The following is a 20,479-nucleotide window of genomic DNA, read 5'->3' as shown; positions in this document are numbered from 1 at the left end:
TTCAAGGCCATACTTTTACCTTGCTGGAAATATACTAAGATGGATTTGGCCAAAAGATAGTAATTTAGTGGGGTCCATGGCACCTGGATAAAGTGGAGATTGGTTCAATAAATATCTGGAGTGTTATTATTTGTTCTTGACCTGCTGTGTTCAAAAAAGGATTTTAACGTTAGCCAAATGAATTGGTTATATCCTTTTAAGAATTATACTTAGAGCATGTTTTCCTTGAAATATTTTAATAGATGGTGTTTATTAAACAGGATATTTCATCCTATAATATTTCTTTGACTTAAAATATGATTGTTTACACATTTAGTTCTTCTGAGATGGGCAACAATAACATTTTAAGGTGTTGTTTATTTTATGGTGTCATGGGAGTTAATATGAGTTACGTGAGCTTAGGTAAGTCAGCAGCAGCGAAGTAAGAGTCATTACCCAGTGGAAATGTTTGCTGTGGTTAGATTGGCCAAAAATAAGTGACACAGTGCAGGATCCTTGGGTGTGCTCAACTGGATATAAATAATATACTGGTTCATAGATGAGAACCCTTTAAACACGTGGGTGCTGCTGACATTTCTAGATAAACTCTCTCCTTGAAAGAGCTTGTGCCAATGTTGACAACAGCTGCTCATTTAGTGACCCTCTGCTGTGGCCTTGGTCTTGTTTCATGTGCTTTACATACATATTTTCTCTCATTCTGTCACCATCACAACACCCAGGCTTCTTTAATCCTTATGTACCTATTTGGAAACAGAAACCCAGGTGATGAGCTGCTTTGTGCTAGACCTTGACCACAGAGAGCTAGGACAGAATCTAGCAGCCCCCTGGTCCATACCTGTGTTTCTGATTCTTAAATGTGTTCTTTTAAAATCATCGATTCCTTTATTTGATTTTCAAGCTTGTTCATTACTATGACATATTTCTGAGCCTAAAAAATGGCAAGGTAATGCAGTGCATGGGAGGCTCAGTTGGTTAAGTGTTGGCCTTTTTTTTTTTTGTTTTTGTTAAAGATTTTATTTCTTTGTTTGAGAGAGAGAGAGAGAGAGAGAATGTGCAAGCAGAGGGAGCTCCAGGCAGACGGAGAAGCAGGCTCCCCACGGAGGAAGGAGCCCGCACGGGAATCGATCCCAGGATGCTGGAATCATGACCTGAGCAGAAGGCAGATGCTTAACAGACTGACCCACTCCAGTATCCCTAAGTGTCAGACTTTGGGTCAGGTCATGATTTCAGGGTCCTGGGATCCAGCCCTGTGTCGGGCTCTCTGCTTGGTGTGGAGTCTGCTTCTCCTTCTGCCCCTTCCCCAGCTCATGCACACTCTGTCTCTCTCAGAATATTTTAAATATCTTTAAAAAATGTCAAGGTGGTAAATAATTAAAATTAAAAGGGTAAGAAAAAGTTGGGGCACCTGGGTGGCTCAGTGGGTTAAAGCCTCTGCCTCTGTCATGATCTCAGGGTCCTGGGATGGAGCCCTGCATCGGGCTCTCTGCTCATCGGGGAGCCTGCTTCCCCTCCTCTCTCTCTGCCTGCCTCTCTGCCTACTTGTGATCTCTGTTTGTCAAATAAATAAATAAAATCTTAAAAAAATGTTTCAGAAAAAGTTTTTGTATATTAATAGGTTGTTTTAGAGTAAAGAAAGAAAATCTAGTAACTTTCTGTGTTTGATTTTAAAGGAGGTGCCTCCTTGGACCTTAAAGCTTGTCCTCCTAAACCAGCTAAATGGATCCTGGATATGACCTGGCTGAATCTGGTGGAACTCAGCAAACTCAGGCAGTTTTCAGACATCCTTGATCAGGTAACTTGTGCTTTGAATAAGTTTACAGCAGTGTCGCAGGGAGCAGCTCCCTGGTTCATCACTAGCTGTGGTACTTGTGGAAGAGAGAAGTTGTTTAATGTTGTCCCTCTTGCCCTGGTGCCTGACCTTCCTCCTACCCACTCGCACTCTGATGAAGCAAACTCCACCACGTCGAAATGGTGCCGTCCAGTGCCCTATGTCTGTATCACCGACCGGAGAGCCATCAGTGGGAACACTGAGATTTAATGAAATCACTCGACATGTTTAAGGGGTTTTGCCATCTTCCTGGAGATTAACGAAAAGAAACATGAACAGTCTACCTCTAACTGCTGGAGATGATTTTCTCGCCTCTTGGTCTTCTCTTCTTCCTCCTCTCTTGTGCTCCCATGATATGGCCTTAGCCAGGTGTCTGGGCATAAATCTGCTGCCAGTCCTTGGCCCCTTTTACAAGTCATTATCCTGTCATAACCAGCCAGTTCCTGGTGAATTGTCTACGTGCTGGGATCACAGAAGTTGGGTCTGGAGAGCTGAATTGGGACAAACTAGGGAACAGATTCTTGAGAATCAGATGAGCAGAGAGAAGTCACACTGAGAGCAAGGTGGCTTTATGCAGCCACAAGCTGTAGGCTTTTTATGACCAGAAAACGTGGTAATGTTGGTTCCTGACTTTCCCGGTTTCAGTTGACCAGAAACTTACTGTTCAGCTCTATCTGTATGTGTTGGCTTTAAGCCTGGTGATCTGCATTATTTCTGCCGTACAATTTAACCCATTCTTTTGTGTAAAATAACTTTCATTTGGGAGGTTTTAATGCACTCGAGTGTGTTCCCCTATGAGATGACTTCTAGTGACCTTTGTCTGACTGGTATCTGTTCCTGAGGTTGCCGTCTTCTGGAGATTGTCTTATGCCTGAAGTCCCTCCACATCATGTTGCCTTTCATGACAGAGGGAGGTTTTTACTTTTTATTCTTACACAATACTTTCTAGTGTGGATCTGGCATGTTTTTCCCTTTGATTAGGCCTCCAAGAACTATATCCGGGGCTTTAATCAAGGGGAATATACCAGAGAACATTGGATTATATTTATCTGCAGACGTTATTTGTTTGTTCTGTGTTTTAGAGATGAATGCCTGTGGAATGCTGTCCCTGATATTAAGTTCCAAAGGATAACGGACTGTGTTCTCTTCCTGTTTATCAATTGCCTAAAGGAAGCATGTGTGTCATTACTCATTTGATATGATATTAAGTCGTATATTTCAAATTACTCTAGATTAATGGAGTATTGACCAAAAAGCTTTTGGCTCAATAATAAACATATATTAAATGTCTTCTTTTGTGCCAGGAGTGGCCCTGGGAAATGAGGAAACATACGTGAATAATGAGTGAATGGGTTCCTGATCATGAAAGGATTTCATGGAGCAAATCAGATTTCCTTAAAATAATGAAAATGAGTTTTCATTGATTTCTTTATTCCTCATAAATTTGTTAGCACAAAGGTATGAGAAGAAATTAAACAACCCAAGACCCTCCCTACTTCAAAAGCTACTGTATGCTGGCATTAATGTGGACCGACTTTAGAGAAAATCACATTTGATTTTAGATTGTCACACTTTTTGGTAGTGGAATATAAAATTAAAAAAAAAAAAGCAAAACAAAGGATATCATTCACACGTGTCTGGAATAGTCAGAAGATTTGATGAAAAATATCTGTGAACTATTACTGAAAGGTTTTTCTGTGCTGTGATGCAATTCTTATCCCCTGGTATTTTCAGATATCAAGAAATGAGAAAATGTGGAAAATTTGGTTTGATAAGGAAAACCCTGAGGAGGAGCTCCTTCCAAATGCCTATGATAAATCTCTTGACTGCTTTAGACGTCTTCTCCTTATTAGATCCTGGTGTCCTGACAGAACCATTGCCCAGGTAAAAAGTTCGTATTAGAAAAAAAAAGAATATTTTTAAAAGATGTTTTTATTATTTTTAAATAATCTCTACACCCATTGTGGCGCTCGAACGTACTACAACTCTGAGACCAAGAGTCACGTGCACCACCAACTGAGCCAGCCAGGTGCCCCCTAGGAGAATATTTTTAATAATAAAATATATTTAATAATTTCCATTTAAATTTAAAGAAATATTGAATATTTTAATCCCAGTCAGAATTGGAGGCTTCTATGGAATTTTCTGGCAATATCCATGTGACAAATGGAAAAGTAAACAAATGTAGCGAGGTGTGCATTTGGGCTAAGTGATGTAATAATCTTCTTTGGTCTAAATGGTACAAGAGTGAATGAGAAAGCCATGTTTTTAAGGTCAGTGTATAGGTATGACGTAAAGGTAATGTATTACTCCTCCATACCATTTTTATATTAACTCAAAAATGATATGGATGCTCCATTTTGTTAGTAGTAAAAAGTAGGAAGGGTGTGGAATTCTGGGAGGAGAGGTAGATAAGAGGGAGGCACAGTATTCCCAAATCTACAGTTAGAACCCCAGAAAGTCTCAGGAACCTTGATGCAAGAACTGGCTTAAAACTCTTTGAATTTTACATATAGTTTAAATGTGAATCCTGCCTCCAGAAGATCCATCTTCTCAAAGACCTTTAATCTGCTGGCCTCCTGTCATGGAAATGTCACTGCTAATAAGACTTTTGTGTCCTGCCTTCACAATGAAAAGTTTAGCTTGAATATTCAGCTCAGGTGGATTCCTTCGGGCCCTCCCCAAACAAGCCCAAACCATAGAGTAACATAGGCTGGGTTTATAATAGAGTGTGGGACGTGCTCCCCTCCACTCTCCAGAGGGAGCATTAAAAACAGGGAATAACCAACTCCAAGTCCAGGTAGGTACCAAGGAATCACGAAAACAACTAGATTTGATGATTTATTGAGAAAAGAAAAATGAGTTTTGCAACGCAGGGCAACTGAGATCACCCTTCCTTCAGTTTTTCTTCTCAACTTCATTACTTTTATCCTGCCCAAAAGAATTGTCAGACTGTTGCCTTAAGGACAGTGTAGAAGTTTCAAGCAGTCCTTCCTCTCTCTCTCTCTTTCTTTTCCTTCCTTCCATCCTTCTTTCCTTCCTTCCTTCCTCCCTCCCTTCCTTTCTCTTTCATTTCCTTCCTCCTTCCCTCTTTCCCTCCCTTACCTCTTTCTTTCTTTCTTTTTTTCTCTTTTTCCTCTTTCTTCCCTCCCTCTCTCCCTCCCTCCCTTCCTTCCTTCCTTCCTTTCTTCCTTCCTCTCCCTCTCCTCTCCTTTCCTCTCTCTGCCCTCTTTCTCTCTCTCTCTCCTCTCTTCCTTCCTTCCTTTTTTCCTTATGTAACACTTTATTTGGTTCAATACTGAATTTAAGTCTGCAAAGCTCCTTTGTAACTCTGTCATCTCCATCCTAGCTTCTATTGTTTATAGATCAACTATAGCTGTGGTTTCCCAAGTGGGGTCTCCTCTTATCCCTTCTTGTCCACTCTAGTTGATCCTGTATACTCTAGAAGGAATGGAAATATGATTATGCTATTCCTTGCTTTTTGAAGACTTTCAGTGCCTTCCCAAGGCCATTAAAACAGCCAAGTCTTAAGACCTGCAAGGCCCCTCTGGAAAAATGCCCTCTCCTCTGAAATTCTTATGCTCACATTACATTCCTTTTGTGCTTTTCAACCAGACACCTTCTTGGGAAGCATATTTGAAGGTCTACAGTTCCCATTCCCCAAAAGCAGCATCAGGCTTGTTCTCAGTATTTTGGCCGAGCATGACTGCCCATGTCAGGGGAATTTCAGCTGCCTGGTTGTAAAAACAGAGCACCCTCAGAGGTTATCTCATGTCTCATAAACATTTGTGTCAAAAAAACAATGAAGAGGGTCAGAACAGGTGCAGAGGTTTACTTGTTGATTTTTTACCCAGACTCAACAATTGAGTCTGTTTCATTGAAATCAGATATTGAGACAAAAATGTTCTTCACAGGTATGTGAAGAGTAAGTTGTGACAATGTGGCACTCTATTTCCATTCATGCCGATGAGGTATGCAGAAGCCGGGATGTCCCACAGCTGACTCTTACATGAGTTATACTGGATGTCCTTCTGGCCCTTCTCGGTGACTTGGTCTTTTCTGTTTCAAGTTCTCTGTGTGTGTCCTCTCTGCGTGGAATGCTCACCACACTAGCTCTCCTGCCTGTCCTCTTTATCTAGATAAATCCTGCTCATCACCCAAAGATCTGGATGAATCTCTTATTGTGGCTACTACCTTCCCACTCTAACCTGCAGTGGGCAGACATGAGTGGGGACAGCATCCCAATTTTAAAGCTCAGAGACCTGGGAGGTGACAATTACTTTGAGAATGCACAGTGCATAGCTGGATATTCAAAATGGGGGAAGAGCCTGTATTACTGACTGAAATCGAACTTCGGGTGTTTTTAAGTCAAAGAAAACAGTTTAACCAGCACCACTCTCACTTTGGCCCAAGTCTTTCTCAAGTCTCTCTGACTTAAGGAAAACCCTGACTACAACTGTTTTGTGTTTCTCCAGAAATGGAAGTGGGGTCCTGCCAAGGCCCACCTCACCAAGGCTCACCTTACCCAGTCCCTGGAAAGGTTAAAGTTCGTGTTGCACCCGTAGCTGGGCTCTGATTATTATGTGGGAGAGATTCTTCTGGGGAATCTCATTGGGTAGAGAAATTTGGGTTTTACTCCCATGGGGTAGGAGAAGAAAACAGAATAGGAAATTTTTCTTTGAGGGAATCCAGTTTTTACCAGAGGGAGAGCATAGACTAAAGATCATACTCACAATAGTATTTTATTGATTAATTATTTTACTTTGTTGGAAAAGGGGCTATGTTTTTCCTTGAAATATTTTATATGGTTGATAATATAGTTGACAAAGTCTGTGATATTGTGAGCATGTATTTCAGTCAAAACAAAATTAGTGGTAAAGGAGATGAACCAAAAATGGAAAGGGATTCTAAGAATGATTAGGAGAATAACTGTGGACTAAATCTTTAAAATATTAACTAACTTATTCAGTAAATATCTAATATATTTTATTTAATTAGAAGTTATTCAGTAATCATCCATTGATAAGTATCCATTAAATCCCAGGTGTTGTGCTGCTTATTTGATTATTAGAATGCATATGCATTTCCCTTAAAGCATCCTGAATAATACAGTTTCCTAATTTTTTTTTTTAGATTTTTATTTATTTATTTGACAGACAGAAATCACAAGTAGGCAGAGAGAGAGAGATTGGAGGAAGCAGGCTCCCCACTGAGCAGAAATCCCGATGCGGGGCTCGATCCCAGGACCCTGGGATCATGACCTGAGCCGAAGACAGAGGCTTTAACCCACCGAGCCACCCAGGCGCCCCCAGTTTCCTAATATTTTAAATTTCTTATGTACCAAGAAGTAGCCAGCATATAGAAACAGGTTCCAGACAACTGGTCAGCCAACTTGGGTTCTCCTCTTGAACTGTGTGATTGTGTGTTGGCAAAGAACACACAGCCTCTCTGGAATTTTTAGAGTAGAGATACAATAAGGAAAATGTCTCTGTCCTATTTCCCTGGCAGAGTTACTGTGAACATCACTGAGACAATCTACCAAAATGAATTTTGGAAGCCACCCTGCATCATAACACATGGAGGAGTTAGGATCCGTTTTGGTGACTCCTGTACTGTTTTTGGCAGGCCCGCAAGTACATCATGGACTCCATGGGAGAGCGCTACGCAGAAGGAGTTATCCTGGACTTGGAAAAAACGTGGGAGGAATCTGATCCACGGACACCACTCATCTGTCTCCTGTCTATGGGCTCAGATCCCACAGATTCCATCATTGCCTTGGGGAAGAGATTAAAAATAGAAACCCGTTATGTGTCTATGGGCCAAGGCCAGGAGGTCCATGCACGCAAGCTCTTACAGCAGACCATGGCAAACGTGAGGCCAAATGTCTACTTTTAGGTTATGTTGTTATTACAGGTTAAAGAATAGCAATGCAGAAAAGAACTTATGAATCATTAAGAGTTTAAATTTATGTGCTTTGTGATGTTCACCAAGCAGGGGAAAGTTTAATATCCATTGGAAAAATTTTCATGGAAAAACATACAATTTTTTCTGCTGAGTCTTGACTTATGGAAAACTTACCCAACTAGAGCATCTTATTTCCCAACCAAGTTGCATAATTTTAAGCCCCACTCTAGATCCCAAACCCTCAGTGTGGGGGGGAGGTCTACAGCCTTAACCCCTGTGCCATACACTCCAGGACCTCAGCCATGCTTCCAGGTCTGCTCTTATAATCCCCAGCACTCCAGAACCCACCATAGCATGTCTTTCTTGAGTTCCAGAATGTATATCTGTGCCCTGGAGTCCCCTAGGCTTGGCCCAGACCCCAGAGGCCAGGAATCTGTGTTACCCTGTGGTGGTAAAGAGATTTTAGGAAACCTGGCTTATTGCCTTCCAGGCTGGGGCTCCTAGAACCCTTTGTGGCTTGCAGATTCTGTAGCATGCAGAACATGCCATGCTCAGGCCTCACTGGGGTGTTATAAAGTGCTGGAAACTACATGATAATCTTGCTAATAGGATAGTCAAGTCGAGAGCTGGGGCACTTCCAGGGACTTAAATTAACTTAATGCACAAGGCCTTCCATTTCTTTCTTTCTTTTTTTTTTTTTAAGATTTTATTTATTTATTTGACAGAGAGATCACAAGCAGGCAGAGAGGCAGGCAGAGAGAGAGGAGGAAGCAGGCTCCCCGCCGAGCAGAGAGCCCGACGTGGGGCTCGATCCCAGGATTCTGAGATCATGACCTGAGCCGAAGGCAGCGGCCTAACCCACTGAGCCACCCAGGCGCCCCAGGCCTTCCATTTCTTCTCTAGAATTCCATCTCTAGGACAGGACACTCATGTGTTTACTCTGGTCTAGCCTTCTCTGGAGTGTCAAACTCTGTCTGGAGGAACCCTTGCCCCTGTTTCCCTCTTCCTCCACAGTTTAACCAGGCAAGTGGGGCAGAATGACTTGGCTTCATATTCCTACTGGAGAACATGCAGTCTTGATCTAGATGACTTTCTGGCCTTTTTTTTTTAGATCAGACCCTATTCCTCTTTCCCTGAGTCTGAGTTCTCCCCTGCCATATCTCAAAACTCCTGTGCCCCCCCAGGGAATCTCCCTACTGAGGACAGACTAGCTGTCTTCACACCACTCTCAGCCTCCAACCACTAGGCCCACCACGAAACCACTGGGTTCTAGGTCCTGGCCACTGAATCTAGAACCTCACTATTGTGCTGCATTCTAGTCTCTTTCCTCTGGTCTAGAACTGAGCCCATTGGGTTCTAGAACCTCCATATTTACCTAGCACCTCTTTTATCCCCAAGTACAATATGCCCCACCCCCAGTTTTCATGAAGGTTGTCAGGAGGCTCACATGTGTGTGCCTTGTCTGAGCACTTGCTGTGCAGTTGGGAGGGCGGCAGGGGTGGACTGAAGTGTATCCAGAGATGAAAACATGCATCTATACTTTAGAATGCCAGATCGGGAAGGGGCACCTGGGTGGCTCAGTTGATTAAGCATCCAACTCTAGATTTTGGCTCAGGTCATGATCTCAGGGTCCTGGGATTGAACCCCATGTTGGGCTCTGTGGAGTCTGCTTGAATTCTCTCTACCCTTTCTCCCTCTGTCCTTCCTCCTCATGCTCTCTCTCTCTATAAAATAAATAAATAAAATCTTAAAAAGAATGCCAGGTCTGGTCTGACATGAAGGCTTAGTGGACTTCTATACCGGCTTCTCCCTCCTTTTGGCCTCCTCCGCATTCTCCCCTCCTTCTTCTTGGCCTCCTCCTTTTTCACCCCTCCCTCCTTGTCACTTCCTCTGTTTCTCCCTCTGCATGTTACTGTGCTTAGAACAAAGATACCAACAATAACAGGACACCTATTTAACTCTAATTTAAAATAAATATTTAATAATTATAGTTTCAGGCAACTAAATTGAGTATAAATGGAATAATTTTAGCCTTCAGTTTATTCATGTTTTCTGTTTAGTAGTTTAGTAAATCAAGTAAAAGAAAAAAAAACCTTATTATTAGCATGCTTACAACTTGTCAGAGATACTAGTTTTTTTAAAGTTTTGTAGGAAAGATTGGAGGCAGGGCACCTGTCTGGCTCAGTCAGTAGAGCCCACTACACTTGATCTTGGGGTTATGGGTTCGAGGCTCATGGTGGATTTAGAGAGTACTTAAAAAATAAAATCTTAATAAAAGAAAAAAAGGAAGGTTTGAGGCACTATGACAGAATGAACTGACTACCCAAGACTAGCAAAATGAATGATCTCCTTAACATAAAACATTTAATACAGAATATGGTAACCCCACAGAAACAGCCACGGATAAGAGATTCCAGGGGAGGGTTGAAACAGCCCACTTCTCACCTCAGATTCCCCAGCATGCTGGGAGACAGAGAGTGGCTCAACCCTTTTTGTGGTTGTTATGTTTTATATCTAATTTTTTTTGAATTGTGAATGGTGCCAGTTGAGTTTTTCAAGGGACAAAAAATAGTTTACTTATCCAGCAGTGCTATATACTCCTCAAGAAAATAGAAGGGGAGGATGAATACCCAAGTTTTGTAGCAGCATGGACAGGACTGGAAGAGATTATGCTGAGTGAAATAAGTCAAGCAGAGAGAGTCAATTATCATATGGTTTCACTTATTTGTGGAGCATAACAAATAGCATGGAGGACAAGGGGAGATGGAGAGGAGAAGGGAGTTGAGGGAAATTGGAAGGGGAGGTGAACCATGAGAGACTATGGACTCTGAAAAACGATCTGAGAATTTTGAAGGGGTGGGGGGTGGGAGGTTGGGGGCACCAGGTGGTGGGTATTGTAGAGGGCACGGATTGCATGGAGCACTGGGTGTGGTGCAAAAATAATGAATACTGTTATGCTGAAAAAAAAATAAAAAATTAAAAAAAAAAATAGAAGGGGATATGTGAAATTTCACAGTGATCCGTTTTATACCAAGATTTTAAATTTGGTGCTTGGTTTGTTTCTCAGAAAGAGTAATAACTCGGGCTGCACTAGTCAAATCTAAACCAGCCAAAGTTACAGAGTCAAGAAAACAACTCGAGATTCTGATCTGGATATCATAGATCATTCTAGCAGAAATATTCTATAGATTAGGTATTGAGTAAATTATTACAAGATGATCTAAAATATGGTCTCTATTGCTTTATACAAGGAACATTCTTGGGCTCATAACATGTGTTATATAAAAGATAAGTCTTATTTTCTAAGGCTCTTGTTCTTAGAGTATGTAGATTCTCCCACTTTCTAGATGGTGTGCATCCTGCCCAGAGTTTTGGGAACTCCCTGGGAGAAGGGATAGAATAGGTCTCGAAATTGAGTAGGTAGCCTTTCTTTCACCTGTCTTCAGTGAGGTTCCTAGACCCTCAATGTGCTGATGTCCTCCAGTCCGGCCCTGTCCATTGTACCTTCCAAAGAAAATCAGCTTTCCCTCTTTCTTTAAGGGAGGCAGGAACATGTTGGGGGGCTGGGCTTTCGGTCTCTCATGTGAGCCCATCTTCTCCCCCACTTCCACAGGAACGTCTCACCACCCGCTCTTGTGTGTTTGGGGTTATGTGGCGTAAATCAGGTTATTTCTCAGCTTTCCTTGAATGCCAATTGAGGATTTAGCTTTCCTGAGTCTGTTTTAAATGTTACTAATACTGTCTTTACCCTCACTGTCCTTGTTCTTAAAAATGCCTTTAAAATGTCCCTTCTTTGTACTTCTCATGGAACATTGGAGGAAGCTTAGGTAAATGGATATTTCACTCAACCATCTGTACAAGGCAGTGATGTTATCTCTTTTGACACCAACTCTGGTTATTTTCATGACTCCTACTATATATTATCAGTTGGCGTGCTAGTATGCTGTGGGACAAATGCATGGAACAAGAAAATGATACACTTAACCTCAACTCAATGTCATTGTATCTGTAGATTTGACCTGGACTAATTTAGTGGTTAGTGTGCTTCTCTGTTAAATTTTGATTACCTACTTTCTGAAGAATATATTAACTTAAATCTCTGGGTGCAACAGGAAATAGTGTCTCATTTCCATTTACTGTTGTTGACTTAGGGAGGATGGGCACTTCTCCAGAACTGCCATCTGGGGCTCGATTTCATGGATGAGCTAATGGACATAATTGTAGAAACCGAGATGGTACATGATGCTTTCCGCCTATGGATGACCACTGAAGTTCATAAGAACTTTCCCATTACACTCCTTCAGATGGCCATTAAATTTGCCAATGAGCCTCCACAGGGTCTCCGGGCAGGCTTGAAAAGAACATATGGTGGTGAGTCGAGGAGACTTTTTGTGTTTAAATTTGTTGTCTGAAAGAAATTGCAAAAGCCATGAGTCAGGATAGAGCTGTAGTGAACTATACTATTATTTACCATGATGAGGAGAGGACAACACCTTGTCATGCCCCACATGGAATACGTTCTGGTGGCCTTAGGACATCAGAGCTCATGGTCATCCACCTTGAACTTTTCCCGTATTCCCCGGATTGCTCTGCCTTGGCCTGTGCTCTTCTCCAGCTAGACACCCACCTTTCTATGTTAACATTATTTTGCCATTTATGGTCCTTCATGCTCCCTACCTAAAGTTGGCCAATAGCCTCTTGCAAAAGCAGAGGCTGAATTCAAGTTATAACCTGCCTGCGTTTCATGAGGCCATCTGAACAATCTATAGTTTTTATTGAGTTGCTAACAAGGCTCAAATGCTTGTCAGGCTGTGAGATAATGTGGGGATAAATAGATGGGGAAGGATCTATGGGGAAGGGTGGTAAAAAAATTCTAAGTAAAAAATATACAGTTATATATATTTAATATAAATACATAATAATTATAATAATAATTTTTATTATGTTTTGTTAGTCACCATACAGTACATCATTAGTTTTTGATGTCATGTTCCATGATTAATTGTTTATGTATAACACCCAATCTCCATGAAATCCGTGCCCTCCTTGATACCCATCACCAGGCTCACACATCCCACCCAACCCCCTCCCCTCTAAAACCCTCAGTTTGCTTCTCAGAGTCCTCAGTCTCTCATGGTTTGTCTTCCATTCCAGTTACCCCCCTTCATTTTTCCCTTCCTTCTCCTAATGTCCTCTATGCTATTCCTTATGTTCCACTAATAAGTGAAACCATATGATAATTGCCTTTCTCTGATTGACTTATTTCACTTAGCATAATTTGGGGAGTATACTCAGGTGTGGTGGGCTTCTAGGTACACTGTCTTAATTGATTTTAAATTGTGAGTAGTATATACTGAAGTTCATTGCAACATGAGTACAGATTCCAAATAATAATGATAATAATAGCAATAATAAATAATTAGTAATAGTAGTAGTTTTAGTAGTAGCATTTACAATACTAATAGTAGTATTATATTAAATGATATATTATTAGGTTACTAGTAATAATAAATAATATTAATAATAGCATTTGAAATACTAGTATTTTAGTAATAGTATTCATTTTACTGCCATCCTTCTTCTACCTCTAGTTTATCCCCACAATATCTTGTCAGACTGGCAGGAACTTGACCCATGTTAAGTTAACCAGCCCCCAACCTCCTCGCCCAGTCTCTTTGCAGATTTTTCAGCGAGAAACACCCACTGGACACCCAAAGTTAAATTATAATTGTCATATGAATGTGATAAAAATAATTCAAGATAAATGAATTTTACTATCAGAAATTTACAAAAATAATAACTTATAAGTGTAATAAGAAGTTAAGGTGTGTGAGTGACGATACAGGTTTTCACCCCACCGGCCGTGACAGGTGTGAGCCAGGACCTGCTGGATGTGAGCACCGCAGCCCAGTGGAAACCCATGCTCTATGCGGTGGCTTTCCTGCACTCCACGGTCCAGGAGAGGAGGAAGTTCGGTCCCCTGGGATGGAACATCCCCTATGAATTTAATCAGGCTGACTTTAACGCCACCGTGCAGTTCATCCAAAACCACCTAGATGACATGGATGTCAAAAAGGTACCATGTGCGCGCCGCCCTGTGCTGCCAGCGCCTGTGGGCACAGGGCCTCCTATTCACACACCTGCCCAGCTTCGGGACTGATCCTGTGACAGTGATGGCCTTCTGTGCTTGCATAGTCCTACCTTTAAGTCATGCCAGCTGGGTCACACTTGCCTCTGGATTTCAGATGAAAAAAAGGAACCAGTTTTGTTTATCTTTGTATTTCTCAAAGCTGATCTGAAATTGCATGCAAGGCAAAAGGGTTGAATTGGTGGGGTGAGAAAACTCGTTTTTTAGAATCTTAAAAAATGAAAATGAAAGTCTAGGTCACTTTTGAAGCATGTGTTTTTTAAGGAGCTGCCTCAGTATTCTCCAAAACTAGCTTTTTTTTAGTTGAAATTAAAATATGACAGCATAGGAATGCACCAAAGGGGTCGATTTCAAATCATGTGCAGGAGCTTTGAGTAATCCTCAAGGTTTGTCTATGTTATTTTCTTCCTGCCCTTTTAACATTACTGATGAAGAATGAATGAATGACTTTGGTGACCACAAATACACAGCTGTTGCTTGGTGGGGAAAACCAGGATGAACTGGTAATCAGTTCTCCACAACGGTTCTGTCCATGTCCACAGGGCGTCTCCTGGACCACTGTCTGCTACATGATAGGAGAGATTCAGTACGGGGGCAGAGTCACCGATGACTACGATAAGAGGTTGCTGAACACATTTGCCAAGGTCTGGTTCAGTGAAAATATGTTTGGATCAGATTTCAGCTTTTACCAAGGGTATAATATTCCGAAATGCAACACAGTGGATAACTATCTTCAATATATCCAGGTTTGTCTGCTTCAGAATTATATGCATAGAGCGCATGTCTACAGCCTAGTGACCATTTTGATATTTATTTGCACTGCAAACACTGCTTTTAAAATAAATTTTAATGGTGATACATACTCTCACTGTAAGTGCTTTCTTCATATGTTTATATCACCTAATGATTACAATGTTTGTATTTGTGTATTGAGTGTGGGTTTTGTATGAATTCCCTCCCTTCCTTCTCTTTTATTCTTTGTGAGGAATATTCTTTGGGGATACGACAGACTGGACGGATTTTGAACTAGGGAAGCTACGTAAGTCCCCGGGAACTCTCGAGATCTCAGCTCCTTGTAGTAACAGGGCGAAGGCCACCTCTGGACTCATCCTGAGACCTCTGGTTCTCAGTCCTGGCCCACTGGATAGAATCTGAGGCTCTTCAGGAACCTTCTTGGCCGTGGGGAGCTGTCTTGTATCGGTGGGCTAGCAGCAACCCTGTCCTCTCCTCCCTAGATGTCAGCATCCCCCATCCAGTTGTGACAACCAACCATGTCTCCAGACATGCCAAATGTCCCCGGGGGGCAAAATCGCCCCTGTCTGGGAAGTGTTGCTCTAAGAGGGAATGTGGTAGATTTTGACAGGAAATTTGAGGAAAAGTTTGGGACTCCTGGGTGGCTCAGTCACTTAAGTGTCTGCCTTTGTCTCAGTGATCCTGGGGTCCTGGGACCTGGCCCCCCATGGGGCTCCCTGCTCAGCAGGGAACCTACTTCTCCCTGTCCCTCTGCTGTTGTCTCTGCTTGTGTCCTCTCGCTCTCTTGCTCTGTCAAATAAATAAATAAAATCTTAAAAAACAAAAAGAAATCTCTTTTGCCTCTATCTGAGATTCATCTCAGAGTGAACAAACTAAAACCCAATGGCCCCAAAGGGCTCAATTTATCAGTACATTTAGAGTTTCTGTGATATATGAATGTAATGAGTTTATCGTATATTACCACCTCTACACTTGTATTAATTCAGATCAACAAATACATTTGTCTTAACTGCTCTATAGATGTCTTTAAATCATTAGCACTGAATACAAAAGTGCCTGTGAAGATATAAATTTAGATATGCCCATACATGCATTTATTTACATATACTTCATTTCACAATGAACTTGAGAAGACATTATGTAAAAAGGAATAAAATAAGGGAGGAGATTGCAGGAAAAATATGAGACAATAATGAAGTTTAGGATACAATTCACACATTGAAACCAATGTCAAATTTAGGTACATTTTTTTTCTTTCAAATAGCTGTGTTCTTCGCCTGCTTATGCTGCTTCTGATCGTCTCTTGCTGTCTGCTTTTCTCTTGCACTGGGTCGCTCTTGGTATTCCTCTTTTCCTAATCTCCATCTTTCTCCCTGGGAGAGTACAGTTCCCACCTGTGGCCCTCTTTGGGCCATAGTTGCTAAAACTAGCATTTTCTGGTACCTTAAAATATAGAAAACATTAGTTATATCACATTTATTTAAAAGATTGGTTTAAATTAGACCTTTAGAAAACAAAATACTAATCCATAGCTCCCTTTCTATTTCACGTTTTCTAAAACAAGACAGTGTCTCTGATTAAATTTGCTGGAGGTAGAGACGGTAAGGACCCCTGACCTTACTGTGTTTCTCAGTGTTCATCCTCTTTCACGCCAACTTTTGACTCTTTTCTGGAGAAATTATTGAGATTGCAGCAAATAAGACATATTGTGTAAATACTTATTTTTTTGGTGGTGGTGGGGATGGTATTTGATGTTATTTATTTATTTATTTATTTATTCATTTTAAAATTCGAGTATAGTTGACACCCAATGTTACATGACTTATTTTAATAAAAACATTTCTTTCCTAAGACTGTATAATCTAAGAGGTACTTATGTCAGTAATGTGGGCTAATGTGGGGTACTTGTTGTTCAGAGCTTGCCTACCTACGACAGCCCTGAGGTGTTTGGACTGCATCCCAATGCTGACATTACTTACCAGAGCAAGCTGGCCAAGGATGTGCTGGACACCATCCTCAGCATCCAACCCAAGGACAGCTCCGGGGGAGGGGATGAGACCCGGGAGGCTGTGGTGGCCCGGCTGGCCGACGATATGCTGGAAAAACTGCCCCCCGACTACAGCCCATTTGAAGTGAGTTGATATTCTGACAGGATGTCAGCAGTGGGAAGCATCTGTTCAGTTGGTGGGAGTGAAGAGTAAGGAAGGAGGGCAAAAAATGATTTTTCTGAAACTAAAAAAAAACATTCAAAAACTCACTTCCTGGGGCACCTGGGTGGCTCAGTGGGTTAAAGCCTCTGCCTTCGGCTCAGGTCATGATCCCAGGGTCCTGGGATCGAGCCCCACATCGGGCTCTCTGCTCCGCGGGGAGCCTGCTTCCTCCTCTCTCTCTGCCTGCCTCTCTGCCTACTTGTGATCTCTGTCAAATAAATAAATAAAATCTTTAAAAAAAAAAACTCACTTCCTGAAGAACCAGGAAAAGAAGTTTTTAAATCTATAAATGTGATCATTTTGAAATAGAAACAATAAAGAACCCTGACAAGAATGTTCATGTTCGTGACTAGGTTCTAAGTGTATACTGCTGGGTTAGGATTGCTTTTCTAGAACTTTCCTTTGAAGTTCTTCACATTGTCATTCGTTCAAAGGAAAGTCATGTATTTTGAGAATCAGGCACCCGGTCAATGAAAAAATATTGTGTAATTTAATGCACATCTTAAAATTCAGGCCATCCTAATTTCAGGAAGGTTATATCAGTAACTCTACAGCTTCATAGGTTTTGAAAATTGATTTGTCTTTTTAATATGTAACTGACTTCTAAGCCAAATTTATTATTAGGAAAGTTCATTTTTTAGACAGTTTAGCAGATGTTAGTGAAAAGATTTACCCTGAAAACATTTTAAAATCTTAGATAAAAGCACCAGTGACTAACTTTACATGTAGTCTTAGCAGATGCCCCGGACTAACCCTGTAACATTTCTGTCACAGGACCCCCTGGCCCTTTATATATTGCCCTTCTTTACCCGGTTTTCAAAAACGAAACCTGCAGCATTTTGTTTCTTTAGCATCTTATTATTTTCCACAAAGCAGACCATTTTGGTTTCTGGTACTGTACAGTGAACTCAAGGACCCATTACCAAGGGAATAATTTCCCCTTGAGAAAACTGATCACTTGCTTGGAGAAAATCAATACCTTTATCAGCTTTCATAAGCATCTCTCATTGTAGTATCGGGAGAGAGGTCATTCATATCTAACAGTGGCTGTAATATTTATGAAGCAATAAAAATATCTAAAAATGGAATAGCAGTTACATAAATAAACATGGCAAGTAACGGGGATTAGGAGAGCCTCCTTCCTTTGTCTGTGTTGCCTTGGGATACAGCAACTCAGCCCAGCAGGATCGCTGGTCCATAGAAGACGCTCTCGATAAGTACTTGTAGGATGGAAACAGGTGGGGGGGGGTATGATCGGACGGATGCTCTGATGGAAAGAACCGGAAGCTCTGAAGACAGAGTCTAGTCTTTTGAAGCAGCCAGCAGGATGGTCGTGTGCATGTATACATGTTTTTTGTGTGTCCGTGTGTGTGTTGGCCAGTCTTAGGCCAGCAGGTACACGAGCATCTCCTGACGAGCGCCGCTGCTATGTGGAAGGCTTCGTGGTTGTGGTCATGCGTTCGTATTCTTCTGGGAATGAATGGCTGCCTGTTCTCTCCCGCCTGGGACGGGAAGTCAGCTGGTCCACCCACAGATGTGTCCTTTTGTGTTTCTCCTTTGTTTTCTGGCAGTGAAAAAAAAAAAAGGCTTACCGTTAGCGGAATTGGACAATCCGGGGCCTTTCAGCAGCCCCAGGGAGCCGGTTACATAAATAGCCGTCGCTGTCATATTTTTTTTTAACGATTTTATTTTTAAAGATTTTATTTATTTATTTGACAGAGAGAGATCACAAGTAGGCAGAGAGGCAGGCAGAGAGAGAGGGGGAAGCAGGCTCCCCGCTGAGCAGAGAGCCCGATGTGGGGCTCGATCCCAGGACCCTGGGATCATGACCTGAGCCGAAGGCAGAGGCTTCACCCACTGAGCCACCCAGGTGCCCCGCTGTCACATTTTTAACATGTGCTAAATGTCTCCATGGCAGGTGAAAGAGAGGCTGCAGAAGATGGGGCTGTTCCAGCCCATGAACATTTTCCTCCGGCAGGAGATAGACAGGATGCAGAGGCTGCTCACCCTGGTCCGCAGCACCCTGACCGAGCTGAAACTTGCTATCGACGGCACCATCATCATGAGCGAAGATCTGGGGGATGCCCTGAACTGCATGTTCGACGCCAGAATTCCTGCTCGGTGGAAGAAAGTACGGTTACGTCTGCTCCCAGTCTACTTCCTCACTTTATTGTTGTCAGTAGTCCAGATTGGCAAGTGGAAAGCAGGAGAGCATAGTTTACTTAGAAGGGTTCTTTTTTTTAGGGACAGATCCCCCAGTAGGCCTGTAATTGTAGCTTTTAGTGCGGGAAGGAGACTACGTAGCATCTCCCACGTATTGGGCATGCTACTAGGACATTTGTATGCATGATTTCATTTAAATTTTTGCATTTTATAGCCCTCTTTTTGCAGGTGAAGGACTTGAGATTGGGAGACACTGAGTCTTTTCCCAGATCCCACGCCTAAGAAGTCCAAGGGTCAGAAATTAAACCCAGGCTCTTGAGCTTCAAAGCCCATGATGTTAGCTTTGTAGAAGGAAGTTTTCCTAAACACACACACACACACACAGCCAAAGTCACACCAAAAAGAAACATTTTTCATGGCTTTGCCTGTACATATGTGAGTATGTATATCTTCAGGTAACAAGATAATGATTTAATAGTCTGCTTACTGATCATGTGCTGGTCCTTGTGCTAAATGGCAGATGCACTTTTGACAAATGCTTGTCTACTTGGAGAAGTAAAGGGAGTACCAGAGTATCTTTGTCCAGAGTTTATGCATTGTGGGGGATGGTGAAGATCTGGGTGTATGGTGGGAGCTTGGGGAGGATAGAAAGCTGGGGCCAGGTGGGGGTATGTACAGGGAGGGCATCATCGGGATATGGGATTGGGTCATGCAGTCACTGGGGTCTTGGCCTTCTGGAAGCTACTCAGGTAAATGGGAAGGTGAGACATAATAGTGTTAGAACTGAAAGAGAGTGTTTAGCATCGAGACTCTAGTATCTCACCCTGGGCTTTAGAAACCCAGATCAGCCTTGACCAGACTCCATCCTCTCCTTACCTTCAATGAATTCATTCCCAAGGCCAGAGAGTTTTCCATGTGGACTAACTGTCCTTGTTGCCAGTGACAGAGGGAGAACCTACCTGGTCACTAGTCAGTAGCCTTTGCAGGTTCATTTCCCACCAAACCAGCTCAACCAGCTTGGTCAGCTCCTGGAATGCTTTGGAGGAGGGATCCTTGTCAGGAGGGGCCCTCGAATTAATGGGTCCCTGTGCCCTCAGATCAGTACAAACACATCTTTTTCAGTTAACACACCTATAAAGATAGGATAGAATGAGTTACCTAATTTTAAAATTATGATTATTTTAATAATTTTTTATTCTACTTAACTTATTGTCAGTCTTTGGAATCTTATTATTTATAGGCAAATTAATTCTTAAGAATTTGAAATTCAAGCAGTATATCTACACAGTTTGATCACTACATTTATTCATACATAAGATATTCCAATTATAGTAAAATGATATAAAATATGGTTTGGAGATATCTACTGGTAGAGTTGCTGCTAACACTAATGACATACCCATGCCAATTGTAATAACAGAAGTTCCACGTGTGAATTCAGGCAGAATATTACAAACAATGAATGCAATTAAT

The 20,479-nt window shown here is 41.8% G+C and overlaps 1 protein-coding gene across 5 annotated transcripts in view; it reads left to right on the top strand.

The window, feature by feature from the left end:
- The window catches only part of DNAH5 (dynein axonemal heavy chain 5), a 277,211-nt gene that overhangs the window by 239,842 nt on the left and 16,890 nt on the right, over positions 1-20,479 (top strand). For all 5 annotated transcript variants that reach the window (XM_047730540.1, XM_047730538.1, XM_047730537.1 and 2 more), the window contains 8 exons: positions 1,671-1,792; positions 3,563-3,712; positions 7,454-7,699; positions 11,884-12,103; positions 13,603-13,808; positions 14,423-14,626; positions 16,550-16,765; positions 18,762-18,974. In XM_047730540.1, the coding sequence (XP_047586496.1) occupies positions 1,671-1,792; positions 3,563-3,712; positions 7,454-7,699; positions 11,884-12,103; positions 13,603-13,808; positions 14,423-14,626; positions 16,550-16,765; positions 18,762-18,974 (1,577 nt within the window). The remainder of the gene's footprint in view (positions 1-1,670; positions 1,793-3,562; positions 3,713-7,453; positions 7,700-11,883; positions 12,104-13,602; positions 13,809-14,422; positions 14,627-16,549; positions 16,766-18,761; positions 18,975-20,479) is intronic.

Source organism: Lutra lutra, chromosome 5 (genome assembly GCF_902655055.1).
Source record: "Lutra lutra chromosome 5, mLutLut1.2, whole genome shotgun sequence".
NCBI lineage: Eukaryota > Metazoa > Chordata > Mammalia > Carnivora > Mustelidae > Lutra > Lutra lutra.
Note: the sequence above shows the minus strand (reverse complement) of the source record. Positions and strands in the feature narration are given on the sequence as shown.